The sequence below is a fragment of the Neolamprologus brichardi genome, chromosome 8 (genome assembly GCF_056152115.1).
Source record: "Neolamprologus brichardi isolate AB-2024 chromosome 8, ASM5615211v1, whole genome shotgun sequence".
Taxonomy (NCBI): Eukaryota; Metazoa; Chordata; class Actinopteri; order Cichliformes; family Cichlidae; genus Neolamprologus; species Neolamprologus brichardi.
Window position 1 is genome coordinate 11,632,580 of NC_142111.1, and position 18,625 is coordinate 11,651,204.

General features: G+C 39.7%; 1 protein-coding gene across 3 annotated transcripts; it reads right to left on the reverse strand.

Annotated features, from left to right (window-relative positions):
• Positions 1-1,488: 1,488 nt before the first annotated feature.
• Positions 1,489-18,580, reverse strand: LOC102784489 (carnitine O-palmitoyltransferase 1, liver isoform). Of its 3 annotated transcripts, none has more exons than XM_006805742.2 (19): positions 18,311-18,580; positions 13,322-13,482; positions 12,576-12,715; positions 11,506-11,677; positions 11,053-11,154; positions 10,629-10,766; positions 10,411-10,488; positions 9,502-9,609; positions 8,360-8,444; positions 6,844-7,039; positions 6,581-6,769; positions 6,353-6,458; positions 6,151-6,267; positions 4,379-4,543; positions 3,675-3,803; positions 3,431-3,586; positions 3,230-3,343; positions 3,053-3,145; positions 1,489-2,698 (listed from the first exon to the last, which is right to left on the reverse strand). In XM_006805742.2, the coding sequence occupies exons 2-19, from the start codon at positions 13,460-13,462 to the stop codon at positions 2,573-2,575; spliced, it is 2,355 nt and encodes a 784-aa protein (XP_006805805.2). In that variant the 5' UTR covers positions 13,463-13,482; positions 18,311-18,580; the 3' UTR covers positions 1,489-2,572. The 3 variants fall into 3 exon arrangements, with proteins under 3 accessions (XP_006805805.2, XP_006805803.2, XP_087701560.1); XM_006805740.2 differs by lacking the exon at positions 8,360-8,444 and adding an exon at positions 8,914-9,001; XM_087845434.1 differs by lacking the exons at positions 8,360-8,444; positions 18,311-18,580 and adding an exon at positions 8,914-9,001 and having other exon boundaries at positions 13,322-13,546.
• Between the last annotated feature and the right edge of the window lie 45 nt (positions 18,581-18,625).

An 18,625-nucleotide genomic window follows, 5' to 3' on the forward strand; every position in this document is an offset into this window, starting at 1 on the left:
CAGCAGTGATATGTTGTTTTCTACATGTAATTGAATTTTTCTGTGTAAAAATTATTCACAGACATTGGCTCCGTTGGGTTGTATGTTGTTTTTCAAGAGAAGAGCTGGACTGACGCCCAACAAGATTGTCGAGTGATGAATAAAGACTTGGCCAGTGCAGGGGGAGACACTGAAACTCTGGCATTGCAGCAAATAATCAGTGACAATAACAATGGCTCGCTGTCCTCAGTCTGGATCGGTTTGTTCAACGATGAGTGGAAATGGTCAGACCAGAGCGACAGCTCCTTCAGATACTGGGCCACTGATCAACCAAATAATGATGGAGTCTGTTCATTGTGCAGTCCTCCTCTCAAAGCACTTTGGGACAGAGGTTGTACTTACCTTAAACCATTTATCTGTTACAATGGTAAGCATATAGAGGGTACATTTCTATTCTTTGCAAAGAGTTATTGATAAATACATCCTTTCTTTGTTAGTTACTGCGTGTTGGTTATTTTAAAATGATGTCCTAAAGATGACTTGAAGACTTATAAGAAAAACCACATGCTTACTTGATTCTATGTGTAGCTTCTGCAACAACAAAAAAAGAAGCAGCACAACATCAAGCAGAAAAGCGTCAGCAACTGCGAACAGAAATGTGAAGCCAATGATAAACATTAAAAAAAATGTCATCCTTGGACTTGAGTGACTTGGCTGTGAGTGAGGCTATTTTAAAGGAGGTCAGTTCTTTACTCTACTTTTTAAAGCTCTACTAAAAGTCAAGGAGTCATACTGGAGGGTTCTCAAGTATGAACGGCCCATTTAGGGTCATGCCAAAGCATCTCAATCGGATTTAAGTCTGGACTTTGACTAGACCATGAAAAAATGGACATGCTGGTGTGTTTCGGATCTTATCCTGCTGCAAAATGTTTGTGGGTGTCAATGTTTGCTTATTGAGATCATTTAGCCTGCTTCACTTTGTCAGTGATTTCTTGATTCAGCAGGTCTGGCACTACTCAAATCTGTTTGTGGTAAATGAAATTAAACTCAGTTTTCTAAATAAAATGCGGTCAAAGTTAATTCGTGATTAAACAAATACGGCGATTGCTTTTCACATAGGGCCAGGTAGGTTTGAATAACTTTTCCCCCCGTCATAAATCAAATTGTCATTTAAAAACTACATTTTGTATTTACTCAGGTTATCTTTGCCTATTAAAATTTGTTTGAGGATCTGAAGCATGCAAGAAAAGGAAAAAGGCAGATACTTTTTCACAGCACTGTCTGTGAGAAAAATAGCCTGAACATAAATTTATTTGGTGATATCAGTTGAGGCAAGTAAGTCAGCGCTGGTGTTGAGGGTTGCACAGAAATATACAGACACCCAACAGGTTTCTTCATGAGCAATCTGCTAAACTGGGGGAGAGATGTTTCAAAGCAACAAAAACAAACAACAAACAAACAAACAAACAAACAAAAAACCACTAGTTTTTTCTTTAAGAATATCTTTATTTCCCCTCGTAATATTGCATTAAAAAGGCTCATGAGAACAACATAATAAGAGAAGCTGATCTGGAGTAAAAACCAAAGAAGGCAGCAGTAAGTGGAGAAAAACATCAATCTGTGTCACAGGTACACTTTACATCTAATCCAGGTCTGACCTGCAGCGCTGCGTGGAACTGAATAATTGCACATCATGTTCATAAATACAACTTGCATTGTTATGGTGCTTTTAAACAGTGGTAACAATAAAGTAAAAATAGAAAATACAATTATAGCAGTTGAATAACTAGATTGTATGTCTACGTTTAACTAAGTTAAACTTAGTGAATACAAACTAAGCCTCCAAGAAAAAAATAAATAAAAATATGGCACTGGATATATTTAATTAATTTAAAATAGCCATGTATCTTCACTACATGTATAACCAGCCTGGTGCTTTAAGTACAGCATTACAGTTGTGTATGTAAAAAGCAATTTATACACATCGAGTAAACACTGAGAAGTCACAGACTTCCATGATTCTAAAATACCTGGTGTCATCGTTACAGCAGTTTTGCATTCAGATGGTAGAAAATGAAGTCACCTCAACAGTCCATCATGTTTTCTCCCCATGCCAATACTCCAAAATTCACACTAACATCCCACAGCGTTTTCCCAAACAGATCCAACAACAGAGGAGAGTTTTATCTTTACTTGTGTCGAAAACACACTGCAGAAATTTGCATTCATTTACTCCCTGCAATAAGGTGAAGTTAGTATCTTCCATCCTAACACTGAGATGTGTACTGGCCCCACTGTACTTTTCATTTACACGTGCACATTTCAAGTTGTTTCACTGTTAAAACCAAACTCTGCTGACCCTTTCTCGCTCCATGCACCGATCGCACAGCGAATATAAACGCACAAACATATGCATATCAGTAAAAACATCACCTCCGTTGTTATCATTTTCCAGTGGAGCTGTCTCACGAATATCATCTACCTGGCTATAAATGCCTCAGACTAAATTAAGAATAAAAACCCACCTTTCTTCACTTCATATTGTAATGCCTGCACATGTTCCCTTCAGCATCACATCTTCTGATTTGAATATCTACTGCTCTTTCTTGACCTTGGGTTGGCTCTCTTCCGTTTTGCTGGCCTCTGTTTGGCTTGGGCTCAGCAGCTTTAGCAGATCACGGAGGGCTTGTCTGATCCGATCACCAAACTTATGAGTGTCCTTCAAGGAGAGACGAAGAGCACAGAATAAGGAGAAGGAAGGGGAAAAAGCATTAGCATAGCGTTAAAAAACAAACAAGCAAACGAAACAAAATTGAGCCAATAAAAGATTAATGTCATATTATGCCTTTTTAAAAAATCGAAATAATAGTAAGAATGGTTATTGCATAACAAAATATAAACATTTTAAAGGTTTACTTGTGCAGTGAACAACCATGTCTTTCTGTAAATAACTACAGGCATAAGGGAGCATAACACAATTCTAGATTTACATATGAAGTACTAAAATACACATCTGGTTTTCTTACTCCAAGTAGACATTTGACTACAAATTGACCAAAAGCATTAAACTCACAGTGTCTGGACATGAGTGTTTGCACGAGATGTGGAAGTTAATCATGTTCTCTCCCAAAACGCAGTAGGACACCCCATATCCATCATCGGCCACCTGAAAGGCACAAAAATACTTGAATCATCACCAGTCCCTAGAACAATTATTTAAAGTCTGTGAAACACCGGAGGTGGTACTGACCGGTCCAAAGCCTCCTCCACAGGAGACATACTCCGGGTGGTTATCTATGTCAAACAGCTCCACCTGCTGGATGGGAGTCTGACTTGTGGACAGCCTCCATGGCTCAGACAGAACCTGAAACACACACAAGCCACCACATCAGTTTGCTAACATCAACTCAGTGTAAGCGCTACTAGACAAAAACACAACATGGAAACAAACCTCTTTGAGGAAAGGAGACTCCACTCCGAGGTATTTGGACACCACGTAGAGGCAGAACAGATGTCTGTCAATGCCGGCTCCAGTCATAGCCAAGCGGTAAAGTAGCTGGTGCTTTTCTGTGGCAACTCGGAACAAATGTTTGCACACGTCTGCTGCCTGGTGGAGAACGACGTGGTGAAGTGACATGGCTGTGTTGTGTTTAGGTTTTATAAAACAAATCAGGAGAGGGTTTTCATGCTCTCACCTCTCCGCCCTCCAGCGCTCGGATGAAGGCGCTAGACTCGTTGGTGCAGGAGCGAACAGTCTCAGTCCTGCCCTCCCTGAACAGACGGGTCATGGAGGCTTCATATGTTAAACAGAAAGTCCCCCGTTCCTGCAACCACACAAAACAACAACAACAGCAAAAAACAAACAACTGATTAAAGTGTACAATTGTTTCATATGCCATGTGTTCACTTTCTGTGTTAAGCACATTGAGCTCTCATGTAATGAAAAGTGCTATAAAAATAAATAAAGTTGTCAATCTCGTATCCTACCAGACATTTGAAGACTGATTAACACTAGTCTCACATGTCTCCAAAGCAAGTTTCAGCCTTTTTGGGTGTTTGGTTCAAACTCGCTTTGTCTGTTTTGGGGTCATTAAATTAAATTATTACCTTAAACTGAAATCACAGCTTCATAAAAGTTCATTTTCAGTGCATGGAACCTTTAATTATGTATTAATTAGATTCAATTTTAAACATCTCAAGTTAAAGAGTGGATGCGGACCATCAGAGTTATGTAACTCTGCTTTGTTTAAACAGGTTAAACTTTTGAACAGATGTCAGTCTGACCTCAAACGTTTAAACCTGCATGTGTTCTCTTTATGTTAAAGCTCATCATTGTTTTACATGTTTAGGTAAGGTATCAGATGGTAACACTGCCATTCAACTTCAGTGGAACACTCACCCTGAAGTAGGCCAATTGAAGAGCCATCTGAATGAAGCCGTCTGGACTGACTCGACACTTCTTGACTTTTCCTTTGCCAAATTCTTGGAAGGAGAAAACATGGAAGTCCACATCATCAGCCAGCGCCTGGGCCACAGCCAGAGACTGAGCGATCTGCTCTTCACACTGTCACACACACAGTGAAAAACAACATCAGTCAAAACTGAGATATGTATAACCTCTGCATGATCTATAACCCCATAAGAGCTGCAGTTTTGGAGATGCTCTGACCCAGTCGCTTAGCTAGCACATTTTGGCCCTTATCAAACTCTCTGAAATCCTTGTGCTTGCCCATTTTTGTGCTTTTAACAAATCATCTTACAGGATAAAATGTTCACATTCTCATTGCCATGAGCCATGATGAAGAGGTAATCAGTGTTATTCACTCCACCTGTCAGTGGTCATAATGTTATCCCTGAATTTCTTGTACTTTCTTGTAGGGCTGGGCAATGTGGCCTAAAATTCATATCACAATATAATTTGAAGCATGTGTGGTAACGATATATATCACGATATATTCTTTTCTTCTGTATAACGTATTTTCCACACTATAACACACACTTAAAATCCTTTAATTTTCTCAAAAATCGAGAGTGTGCCTTATGTATGAATTCTGGTTGTGCTTACTGACCTCGAACCAATTTTGGAGTGCAGAAATCTGTTAAAAAATGTTTTAGTACAACTTTGGTAAGCCGCACTGCTTGATGGATTGTCAGAGCATTACGGCTGCTGTAGTGAGGAGCTTCGCGGAATAATCTGGGTCCAAAACTCCGTCCAATTCAGGTCCCAAAGTCAAAAGAGTTAAAAACGGTCTAAATTCTTTCATCTTTAATTAAATCATCAGTGTTGCTGCTTTATTGGGTGTAACAATTAAGTTTAACATCCATGCATCCATGAAAACAGAATTTATTAAATTTAACAGAGTTAGAAGTTAACAGGAAGTTAGCTCGCTAGTTTACACCTAAACATTTCATACCATGTTCTGACTGAGATTTTTGAAACTAATTAAAACGTACAGCTCTGCTACCACTTCCAACATAAATGAAGGCAGGAAACTAAACAGCAGTGACGTTTGCAGGGTTACTGAAGTTGGACTACCTGGTATATAATGTTGTGCTATGTGATTGCTAGCGACACAGATATGTTAGCATAACATTAGCACAGTGAAGCTGGAGGATGAACGCCAAATTTTTTTCCCACTCGATAAAAGTTAACGTGAGAGATTCTGGTGGTCAGGGACAAATGCAATCGCATAGCAGGATGTTACACACGGGCCAAACTTCAGTCAGGAGAACAACTGAGATTATTCATCCACAATACGAGGTTAGTTATTAATATACTGCAACAACATGGGAATAGAACAGCTGCGAGAGAATTCAACATTAATGAATCAATGTTACGAAAGTGGAGGAAGCGCAGTTTTTGGCTTTCCCCATATTTCAAAAGTGCTTCATCTCTTTGCTATGACTGACACCCGGCATAATTTGCAGATGATAATGGTTTTAGCCGCTGTGATGCTTTCGACAAAAACAGGCGCAGCCTGATGACATCATCAACATGCGCTATCGCGATAGAGCGATATAGTCAAAATCTCTATCGTTGGCCAAATTTATATCGTTTCTATCGTATATCGTTTATATCGCCCACCCATACTTTCTTGTTTCCGTCTTTATGACAATAGCTTGCTTCATTTAGGAAAATGTTTAATGGAAAAATTTCAACACAGAACTAACTTCTGGAGGGATTTCCCAGCTGAGCTTCACTGGCCGGGGCAGGGATGGATCCACGTCTCCTTTACAGTGACCTTCTGCGTTGTAACCGAGCTGGAAGCTGTCATTGGCCAGAGTGTACTGGAAACGCACAAACACATCTAAAATTATAGCGTCTACTCAGAGCAACATAACAACATTCCAAGTTTTCTTTTGTATTCCTTACCTCCCACACGTGTGCCAGCACCGGCGCATCAGCCCAGGAGTGCTCTGCATTGATGCCATTTTTCCCGTTCTTGTAGTAAACAACTGTGAAGGACTTGTCAAACCACCTGCATGGCGACCAATAATAACAGATCAATACAGGAAAATCTCCACCAAGTCAACAGCAGAGCAACAATAACTTAATGACTTCCAATTTCATAACACAGTGAATATTTTAGTGTAAAAGTACCTGTCATAACATTTCCCGTGCAACAGAGATTTGGCGTAGCGGTCTAAACTGGCTGCTGGGTCATCTCCCATCATGCCCTGCTCTTCGTCATCTAGGGTCACAAAGAACGCGGCCTTCTCGATGCAATCCAAAGAGCGTTTATTGATCCCGCTGCTGAAATACTTGGTCCTGGCCTTAGCCCAGGGAACTCTAGTGATTATAGACATTTACATTAGAATTACAGTGTGGTGTATGTTGCAGGTAATGTAAACAATCAAACTGACCTGTCTCCAGCAGTCAGGGCTCCAAGTTTGGCCTCCCCTTTGGAAGGAGGTGAAGGGTCATCTAGAATCCTCTGAATCTGGAATTCAATCTCCCTCGGAGACAGAAGTCTGCCTGCCTGGTACACCCTGAGACGAAAGTAGCGCCCTCTGTGGTAAACCACAATATAGTCGCTGTCCTGCCAATGCTGGACGGTATCTTTGGATAGAAAAGAAGAAAGAAGATGGTAAAAGACAAAGTGGACATACTGTGGTGTAAAATAGTGATGAATTTAGTGAAGATAATGAGGTGGGATGTGAAAATGTTGATGGTGGGAAGGTGCTGTAAAAAAACCCAAACAACCCCCCCCCACAATGTCAGGGAAATACATACATAAGATGATAAACTTAACTTACAGGTTAAGGTGTCTTGTGTCCCTAAAATAAATGCATGCACACTGTATGTGTGTGTGTGTTTTCTAAACCTTTCTTTTTTTCCAAAGTAGCCTAAAAGCCTGATCAGATTTTGGTTTATTATGCTTGTGCATTATGTGTTAATTACCATGTAATCCCGTGTTTTATATGCGGTACCAGCCAACAGCAACAAAAAAAAAATGCTGGGCTTTTTTCCCCTCGTGGGTCCTCTCTCTTTGCTGTCGTCACTTATTTCTGTGGGAAAACATATTTGCTCCTCATATTTTCTACTTCTTTTTACACCTCCGTTGCAATAGTTTAAACAATCTCCTCCAGGGAGTCTGAGTCCTTATAATGAGATGGTGATGATTATTCTCTCACTGACAAATTTGAAAACTGCAGAGAAAAAGTCGCCACAAATGCACAGGAGCATTCAACAAGCCAATAACAATAGTTGCTGCCTGTGTCAATGTGATATATAGTTACACCTTTGTTGAGGTACACATCAAGTTTATGGCGTAGGGTTTCAGTGTAGCTAAACACTGTAACATAGATGAATTCACAACAACCCAGCACACCATTCTAAATATTTCAGGTCTTGTCCAATGCAAACTGGATGCACATGGTGTGAGATGGTCAGGATGTTGCCATGAGCATCTAAATAGATGTTGTAAAAAGACTGCAAAGCTAAACCATCATTATCATACATGACTGAAACACCTGGCCTCACTGAATTCAAGCCAAGTGTAGGGCAAAGCACAACTTCACTGATTAGGTTTACAATGACCTAACCTAAGCCAAGCTGTGACTGAGAACAACTGCAAAAAATATAGTCAAATTTGAGCCTGCATGCTTGAGTGGAATTGCAATAATAAAAGCAGGAATGAAATTTGGGTTTCTTTACACTATGATCTGTAACTTGAAATGACTGACAGAGTGATCGTCATATATCATGATGCCCAAACACAAACTATTGCATATGAAACAAGAATTCTTGTCAATTTTTATATATATATATATATATATATATATATATATATATATTTATTTATTTTTTTACTTTTTGGGGGGGCATTTAGAGACCGAAAAAAAATTGGGGCCAGTTGAGTAAGAATATAAATACTACCTGTTAGTATTCCAGGGATTCGACAAGTGTCAAACATCCGCTCAAACTGATAGGAACAGCAAGGAACTGCAGACCTCAGCAACCACTGAGTAGAATAAGAAAGGTATGGACCAGACCAGGAACAGTATTGGGAAAAAGGAGGAAGGGGAAACAAAGGTTGATAGAAAGGATGTGTGGGCAGGAGGGGGGGAAAAAGGCATTAGTTTAAGACAGTGTCTCTCTAGAAACCCAGACAGACCTGAGATGAAACCAGCAGGCGAGAGGAGATGGATGAGAGACGACAGGATGAGCTGTTCAGCAGAGACATTGTGACTCAGTGAATCAGAAACGCCTTACTTGAACCACACAAACATACAAACACACACTGACACAATTTTCTATCCCATGCTTAAACTCCAGAGGCTTCAGACACCTTCAGTGTGCCTCATCATTGCTGAAGGGGAGGTGTGTTAGCAATGCTCGCTATGAAGTCTGAAAATGGAGCAGACTTCGCATTCAGACATTTCTGTGGATCAGAATGCTGTTGACGCGTGCATGCTGCTCAGTCTCTTTACCCGTCTCCTCTCCAGGAATGCGTGTGGTGTTGAATATCCTCTCACACTGAGCAGCACACAGAGGAATGACAGTGCCTGGTATACGACTCTGGGAAACGGAGAGGAGAAGACGAAGGCGAGGGCACGGGGAGAAGAACAGAAGAAAGCCATGGAAGAAACGTAGGGCCAGGGAAAAGGAGGGGATTTTTTTTTTTAAGAGCGAGAGGGAAACAGGGAGGTAAATAAAGAAAAATCAAGCAAGTAAAGAAGAGATTGAAAAGGATACAAAAGGAAGGGGTAAAGATGAGTATGGTATGATAACATAAGGGAAATGTCTTTACAAAAAAAATAAAATGTATGGAGATACAAGGCACATAAACGCTGATGGATAGATGGATGAAAGAATTAATGCTACACACACACCACATACTGATGGCCTCATGCGCCCACTCTATTCTACATATTACATAACACACTGATGTTTGAAAAATAACATTAAAATATGAGACATCCAGTTAACAAGCCATCTGTTGCTATAGCACAAAGATAAGAAAAATGAATGCTATCATATATACGTAGCAGCAGGGGTGGACTGGCGGCTTAACTCACAGGTTTGAGCTCTTCTTTGTTGAGTTTGCGGCGGTAAAGGAAGAATGAATGGATGCTGTTGCCGGCCCTGGCTGCCTGGATGGGAGTTGGAGTCACATACAAGAAGTCCTGCGGAGAAAATGAACAGATACAGAAAGTAAGGATCATCCAGACAAAATGATCCCTGAGTACATCTAGGATTAAAAGGTGACAGGTTTAAGGTTATGGAGAGGTTTACATTAGAAATACTGATTTGCTGGCACCATGCCCTAATTAAAAACACAGAGAAATATGACGTGGAGAAAGTACCCAGGTGATATTTCTCTAAAAACAGTGACACCAACATGTTCTCCAGGGGGCGATACTTGTGATGGCAAAAAATTCTGGCTGTCCCTCTATGAACCTGGCTCTGCTGGAGATTTCTTCCTGTTAAAAGCGAGTTTTTTCCTCCCACTGTCTCCAAGTACTTGCTCATAAGGGATGGTCTGATTGTTGGGTCTTCACCCAACAATCAGTGATTTTATTGTCTGCATTTTTGCAAATGCTCTCTACACCACTGTTTGACTATTCAAACAAGGTTTGCTTATATATGATTTGTACACAGGACCTAGGAACAAAAAACTCTGAGTAAAAAACATCTTGTCTTTTGCACAAAGATTCTTCATATTCATTCAGTTACCTATTTTTAGAGATTAAACACTCATCACTGTATTTTCATTCTTCAGCAATGCAAAAAAGCGATGCTGGCCTGGCAAAAACTTTATGTAGTGCGGATCTTGGCTATTACCCTTTAATATGTTTAATGGTGCAGAAAAATGAAAATCTATTGGCTTGCTCAAAATACCAACTTGTATTCAATCCGGAGTTAGGGTCATCGTCTCTTAGAGCAGAAATATCTTAAAGAAACTTAATGCAGTAACACTTTCTTACCATGCCATAGTAGTTACTGTTGACCATGATTGGGCTTCGACCCCGGAGGTACACATATTCCTCCCACCAGTCACTGACCTGAAAGCAAAAGTGACTGCATATTCACACAAGCTAAATAATTCAGACCACAGATATACATTGTTAATGGAATTTGAAATTTTCTCTTAATGGCTTTGCTTTGGCCACACCTTACCAGATCACTGTGACCAACCACTTACATAGTTTGAAGCCCAGAGAGCTTTGAGTTTGAGGTACCACTGCAGGCGGTTACCAAGGCTGCTCTCAAACTCTGCGGCCAGTTTGGTCATGCGTTCATACTCTTTATCATCCATCAGCGGACGCACTGATTCCAAGTACTAAATGAAACAGGTAACGTGATAAAAAAAAAAAAAAAAAAGTTATATGAGCACAAACATATCTAATTCTGTCGATACAATACAAAAATTATTTTTCTATTCCTCCTTTGCTCAGTGTGGATTAATATAAACCTTGTTTTTTGTTTTTTTTCACTAAATTCTTAACTAGCTAAAAAAAACAAAAATAAAAAACTGAAAACGAATGATGAATGTGATAAAAGAACCATCTGTTTTATGGTCAGTGATCAGCATGTTATCATTTCCTCTGCTTCATGTGACATCTCACCCTCTTGACTGTGTCCTTGATGGTGGGCACAGGGAGATTTGGCAGCGAACCCTGATAGCTGTAGAGCAGCGGCTTTCTGCCAGAAAAGATGCGCACCAGCGCCTGACATAGACACACAAGGAGAGACGCACTGTAAATATGAATGCACATCACACCTATATGACTCACAGTAGTTGGTTTGGATTTGAATCCAGTAATTTACACAAGTATTTCACAAGATAAAAATGCCATGTAAAATAAATAAACATTCGATTTTTATGCTAAATAATGAGGGCCTCATAGACTCAAAGCAAAGCTGTAAATAAAAATGCTTTATTCTAATGCATAAAAATATCATATAAACTTGGTATGATAGAGGAACACCTGATATTTTACAAGATCTAAAACCAGATGGACAGTGGAAGGAAGTTATGTCACACTGGGAAGTGGAAAAACTGAAGAAAAAGCACTGACCACCCAGATTTTGGTGGTGGTGGACATCTTGCCATGCTGCTCGAACATCCAGCGGTGGTAGGAGAGGAGCTGCTTGAGGCACAGGCGCATAGTGAAGATGAGCATTAGCCAAAGCATGGTGCTGAAGAGCACTGCTGACACCACTGCCTGGCACTGCGTACTCATCGACTGGCTGGAAATGATGTGTGTGTGAAATAAAATGAGACAAAAAGAAGATGAGTGAACAAGACTTGAGTACAAGACAGTACGAAAGCTTCAGATGCTGCAGTGAAGAAAGAAGATGGACACATTTAATATTTAAGACAAAAGCGGGCAAGAAAGAAAAAAGAAAATTCATGTTGATTTAGCTTCTGGCTACAGGTTCCACCAACTATATTTTTATTACAAGCATTTTTGTTTATTAGAAACAGACAAGAAAAAAAACATAGATCTCTGTTTAGCAGGGAGACACAATCTCATTGCCTTAAAGTGTGCTTATAGTTGTAGTGAACCCATTACAACTCAAACAAAAAAACGTGTATTTTTTGGCCAATCTGACCAAAAACCAGAGAAACATTACATTTGCACTCATATGCAAGTGTGTCATATCTGGTTGGCATTTTTATTGAATCACAGTAAAACTAAAGTATTAATTCTGTTTATTTAACAACTAATAAGAAAACATTCATTCATTAATACACTGATCTCTCTGTGAGTGTCACAGAAAATGAAGAAAGGGTGCCTCTTAATCATCTTAATCTGACACTGTTTAACCTCCTAGGACCTGGCGTCCATATATGTGGACATCACATTTCGGGATGTCTAGACCAAAATACAAAATTTTACTCTACAAGGACCTGATATATATATACAAGGACATTATACTGACACTGTTCTATCGAAATTTAAAACAAATGTCCTCATATGTGGATCTTATTTTTGTCAGAGACAAAAATCAGATTTAAAAAAATCTAGAAATTCTTTACATTCATCAGGTCCTGAACAGCCCAAATAGCAAAGAGAATTTAAAAATGCATGCAATGTAAGAGTTCGGGTCTTAGGAGGGTTAAAGGAGTCATGAGGTGTGTTACCTGACTGGCAGGTGCTCCTGTATCTTGGCTATGAGTCCCATTGAAGGGTCTGAGCGAGTGTACATAGTAGCCAGGATTGCGATGACCACAAACAGCCAGGATGACGGACTAGCAGGATACACTCCTGTTATCACACTGTTCTGGTAGAGTGAGAGAAAAAAAACATGTTATTCTCTGTTTGTAGTCATTTCACTGACATGCTGTACAAAAATTCACTTATAATTAAGGTGCAGATTACATAAATGTTCAACTATGAATGGCTAAATTAGATCCAGCTCGGTTTCACATTGGATTTATAAAAGATATTACCAGTAATTAAACTGGAAATTTAAGCCTCAAAAAGGTGGGTGTCCAACACAGTAAAATGCTACCACATCAAAACAACTTTAGTAATTATTCAAAGCGCCTCTGAAAGAGCGTGATCAAAGTGAAGACAAAATAAAGAAAGTCAAACACTCACTTCTGAAGCGTGTGCAGTAATGTGTTGTGTTCATCACTGACAATTAAACCCACATGAAAAAAAAAAAACTTGCTCAAAACAAAACTAAAAATAACTGTTATACAAAGACAAACATAATGAGACTAAAATGAAAACAAAACTACAGGGTGAAAGCCACACTGACATTTAACTGCAGCTCAGATGCACGTGCTACTGTAATGAGTTAAGGAACCACTGTAATACGAAAAGAGGAAGAATGATACCAACAATGTTTTAGGGACATGCCGCTTAACACGAACAAAGATACCTTAATTCTGACGATACGCTTCTTCCATGAACGCATGCCAGAGAGGTAGATCTCAGTGAGGGCCTGGTGGGACAGCTGCAGATCAATGCCATCTGGGGTAACGGTGAATTGAAAAGCGACGGCTTGGTGGGCTTCTGCCATGATTACTGTGCACAGTGAACCTGAAATAAAGACGAAGCAGAGGAGAGGAAAGGTTTTCTTTAACCAACAATTTAGAAAAGTCATCTGACACCCTAGAGGCCAGAGAACCGAGTGTTTAGACACAAGAACAAGAACACGTGTGGAAAATTACCAACCTCAGGCAAAATCAGACATCAGGCGAAAGTATTCAACATTCCAGGTGCCAACTTTTAAAACAGGCACAAAAGAACAAAAACCTGTTTAAATATCTAACAGGTTTTCCAGATAAACAGGATCGGCGAAATTCTGTTAACTTTGGGATGAGGCAAATTCTGTGCTTTTCCATTCCAGAAAGGCTTAAAAACCTGCTACCTGACACGTTGTCCTGGCCTCCCCTCCTGCTGAGCCTGAAGGAGCTGTTAATCATTATATGACCAATGTCAAAGCACATATCTGTTTTACAAGGACATAATAATAACATGCTTTTATCATTAATCTGTTACCTAGAGAGGAACTGTGCCTGATTATAACTGAGCTTTGTGGACATTAAGCCACTGATAACCTGGCAGTTAAAACATCTGTTCATTACTGTAGTAATCACTGTTTAAATATGTATGTATGAAGCTTTAGACACTAATAAACTAACAATCTTATGTGATGCTGTGATCGACCGCACTGATAGAAATTCTCGTCACAATCAGCGTGCTGCTGACTATGTGAATGTGTGAATGAGTCCGAACTATGAATGAACAGAGGGAACTGAATGAAAAGCAACAGTGTGAACTTTCTGACTCATTCTACTACTTTCTTTTTTAAGATAAAGGTCATGACCTACACTGGCATGCATTCATATTTCTGCTCCACTAAATTGAAATATGGCCTCTATGCTCTGTAATGCAATGGGAACTTGTGGTATTGGAACTCTATTGATGACTTTTCTTGGCACCCCTAATTCAGAGTAAACATACTTGGAGTTGATACAGTTGACAAGCTGATTCCACTTCACTCATGTGAAAGAGGTCACAAAGAATTATATTAAAATTTTATCACAGGAAAAAGCGTCATTGTTGCAACAAATGAGGTTAAGAAAGAGAGACGCTGGAAGGAAAGAGTTTGGCTAATCATGCAAATTTGCAAACAACTATTTTAACTTTACTATTTTACTGCAAAGCTCTGAACTACAGCATCATTGCTGTACTGCTCAACGGATTTCCATGAATCTATGCTCATAGTGAATAAAAGCTACTTTTAGGGTCACCACAATGGGCAGCTCCACATGTTTGATTTGGCAGATTTTTACACCGGATGCTTTCCCTGACGCAATCCCCCAAAGGGATTTGTGTCTCCTCCCAGAATTCAACCAATCTGATCCTTCATTGTTAGGAAAATGTGTAACAACTACATGTAACAGCCACTCCATTTACAGCCCATTTTAATCCACAACTCTGAACACATACCTTTCAGCATAAATCACCAAAGCGGTCTGGCCTTGACACTGAACCCTCCGGCTTCAGGCTCAACAAACCTTACTAAGCTATTGCTTTTACTTTAAAGTACACCCCATAGGTGAGGAGTTGCAAATGTAAATCACCATAAAAGACCTGATTGAGGCATTACCCTTTGTAGCAATAACAAATTAAAGCGTCTGCCAGATAAATATTAGATTAACTGCTAACAAGTCCTTGGCTATGAGATTTAGCTATCCAGGGGTACATTACAACAACCAGGACATGTACAAGGAACATCTCCACTGCTGCTTTCTTTAACATCAACTGGCCCCCTTAAACCAGTAAATGGAAAACAGATTGCAGCAGTAACCTCTACACGTTGTGAACTGTGATATTTCTCATGTGTAACTTGGTTACAGCAGCTGCTGGGGCCTGAAGGTGGTAGCGAATGAAGTGAAGATGATTCATCAGACTGAAAATGAGTTATCAGAACACTTATGCTAAGCTGAACACATCCATCATGTGCATTTGAGGATTTTTAAAGACAAGTTCAAAATAACTCCTTTCAAATGCAAAGTGAGCTTGAAACTTGATTTGATGTTTGATGGGGGGAGGCGCTGACCGGCTGCTGATGTTACTGGATATTTCTAAAGCAATTACTGATTCTCTTCACAAAGGGAATTGATTTTCCTCCACAAAAAAAGGCTATGGATAATGCCCTGAGGTACAGTGACTGTCACACTGGAATGCATCCCTGTGGAAGCTACACCTACTGCATCTAAAATAATACAAAACACATGATTTTCTCACCATCACTAGACGCCAGTGAGGTGATGAGCTTTATGTCATATCTGGAATATCTGCAGTACTCTAAAAAGCTGCACCTGTTTTACTTCAGCTCCTTTTTGTCAGGGACAACAGAGGCACGGCACACCTGCTCAGGTCATATCTGAGGCACGTGCCATGAGGGAGCCTTTTTATGCGGGTCCCTCTAGATTTAATATCAATATCTCACTGACTAGACTAAAACTTTTGAGAGCTTAATGTGTACTTAGGTGTGTATTAATCCTTTTAATTCCTATTATCAGATGCTGACACAGTGTAACAACAGCATTTTGATCAACTTAAAGATATCGTATAATTTATACAAGTAACAGATAAGGGGTATAATGAGCTGTGATAAGATACGTTGCTTTATCTATGAACTAAACCAGAAAAAACTGGCAACCACTGCCAGCAGATCAGCATTGAAATCAGACAGAAAAAGAAGAACTAGCTAGGGCTAGTGAAAACTAGGTGAAAGGTAAACACCAACACCACTGAGGAATTTACACCACAACAAAGTATAAGCAAACTGCATTAAGGTTGGTTAAGCATAAGAATGCCCATTGCACCAGACCAGAGACGTATGTTTCGGGTTGTGAAAATAAAGGTTGTTGCTCCTGTTGCTCATTAACTTTGAGAGAATGACTTTTGTGCACAGGGGCAGACTTGTGCTCAGAAAACGGCTATGAGGTTCAAGAAAAGATCAAGAGCCGTCGGATTCTTGGTGTTTCTACAAGCTCAGCTTATCTCGACTAAACATTTCCTGTCTGTATGATGAGTAACAGGAAGAAAAAAAACAACAACAAAAAACCCCACAAACCCTGTGTGTTACACAACTCTGGTGAACATGACACCATGCCATATTGGCTTTAACTTCAGTACATGTGTTTAGTGTATAAACATGTTGGCTTTAACCTTGGTGAATGTGTACAGTGACTACAAGAACTGAAAATGTAATCATTATGTGCACATTGTTCAGGAACTCAAAAACACTTTAATTCAACATGTGAAGCACTGTATCTTCTGTGTTATTGCACACGAATATCCTGCAGAACATCAACAACCGACCATTGGGCCCATCAGCCAAGCTTATGTGCTGGCTCTTCTCACTTGCCCATGTTTTCATTTGGACAGATATTAAAAATAAAAGGTCTGTAATGTAATGTAAAATCTGGTATTGTTAAACAGACTGAAGTAATCCAGCTTAACAACAATTTTCAGACGTGATGTCAGACAGATATGCACAGTGCAGGTTTGAATAGCAAAAAATGCAATGAAAATTTATTTCATAAAACTAAGAGCTTCTTGTTGTGAAAACACTGGTCTCTTATAAGCCTGACATTCCAAGCCAAGATCCTTTTTTAAATGACTTCATTAGACTCCATGATGCTTTGATGGGATTTACAACTCAACCCACAAAAAAATCAATCGGCGCTTCCACCTGAGCCCCTCAGATTCAGCTCCTTTTTTGTACAATAGCTGTGGTATATTCAATAAACCCAGTTAACATTTGATATCAAAATGTAGGTAAGAATGGTACCTTTAAAACATCTGCCCAGAATACACTTTTTGATGTTTAGTCCAGTAAACTATATAATACAGATAATGCAGCTAAAGCATGCAGGGTACCAATGATTTTTTTCCCTGTTGCTTTATGTCACAGACATTAAACTGGTACAGACTTTCTGCTGGAAACTGTGATAAATCCCATGACATTGATGCTCACAGTTGCAGAAAAAGCATGCTGAACAGAAGACTGTGACACTTAAGGCGGGTGTTAAATTTATTTTTTCAGATTTGTTTGATGTCATATAGCATGACTAACTAGATATGTAGCATTACTTTGTTATAAAGTCTTCCACAAAAGAGGGAATGTGAGGGCCATACTTCGACATCACCAGTCTAATACGCTTGTACATCATAAACTCACTTGAGATTGACCCGAAGTTCACCTGAGCCACTGTGGTTTCCAGATATGACTAAGCAGAGGTGTACATGTCAGGCAGAAAACTTAGGAGTGGAAGCAGCTCATTCCCAAACTCTGGATGGGAACATCAAGCTGTGCACTCTGCCGCCGATATGCGAAATATGTTTAAGATAACAAGTCAACAAAGCGATTAACTGTGGAGATAACAATCTGGCGCATACAGAAACCGAAAAAAATGCGTTATCAAAGATGTATAACATTTCAATAACCATAACAATAACAAAAAAGATACGTTCTGCTTAAACAAAGTAAAATCCAATTCACAGCAGTGACAGTAAAAAAAATAAAAATAAAATACAAATATATATATGGTACGTTTTTAATAATTATCGAAATTATTTCTGAAAGCGTTATGTTCCTGTTAGCTATAACCACAGTAAGGCAAGTGGTGACGGTTAAAGCCAGCTAGTGTTTTGCCCAAGTGCAGCAGGTTTGAAAATTAACGTTAGCCGTGGCTAGTGCTCGCTAGCAGAGCACCCAGCCCTTCATGGAGTTGGGGACATACAAACGGCTGCTGATGGTGCATGTTAACAGTGCTAACAAAGATGCGACCGTTTGTCTCCTCTTTGCAACACACTAAAAGCACCGTCAAAAGCTTGTTAAACATACCTGTTACTCCAAACGGATGTCAAAATTCCAGAAATCTCTGAGAAGCAGGACCGACGGCTAACTTCCGACGTCGCACAAGCACCCGGTAACCGCTACAGTAGGGTCTGGAAAACCACCTCCTCCTCCGCCTCTTCCTCTTCGCGGGTGTACTACATTGATGCTCGCTTTATGAGCTGAGGTTGCCTTTAAGGACTGTCGTAAATTTCACGACAACGCTTTGAGAGTAACGCCCATAATACCTGAGCGATGAGGCAATGCCAATCTTTTTAAACAAAATGCCGAGAGTAGGAGTTTTTGTGAAATGTTAACGTTTTT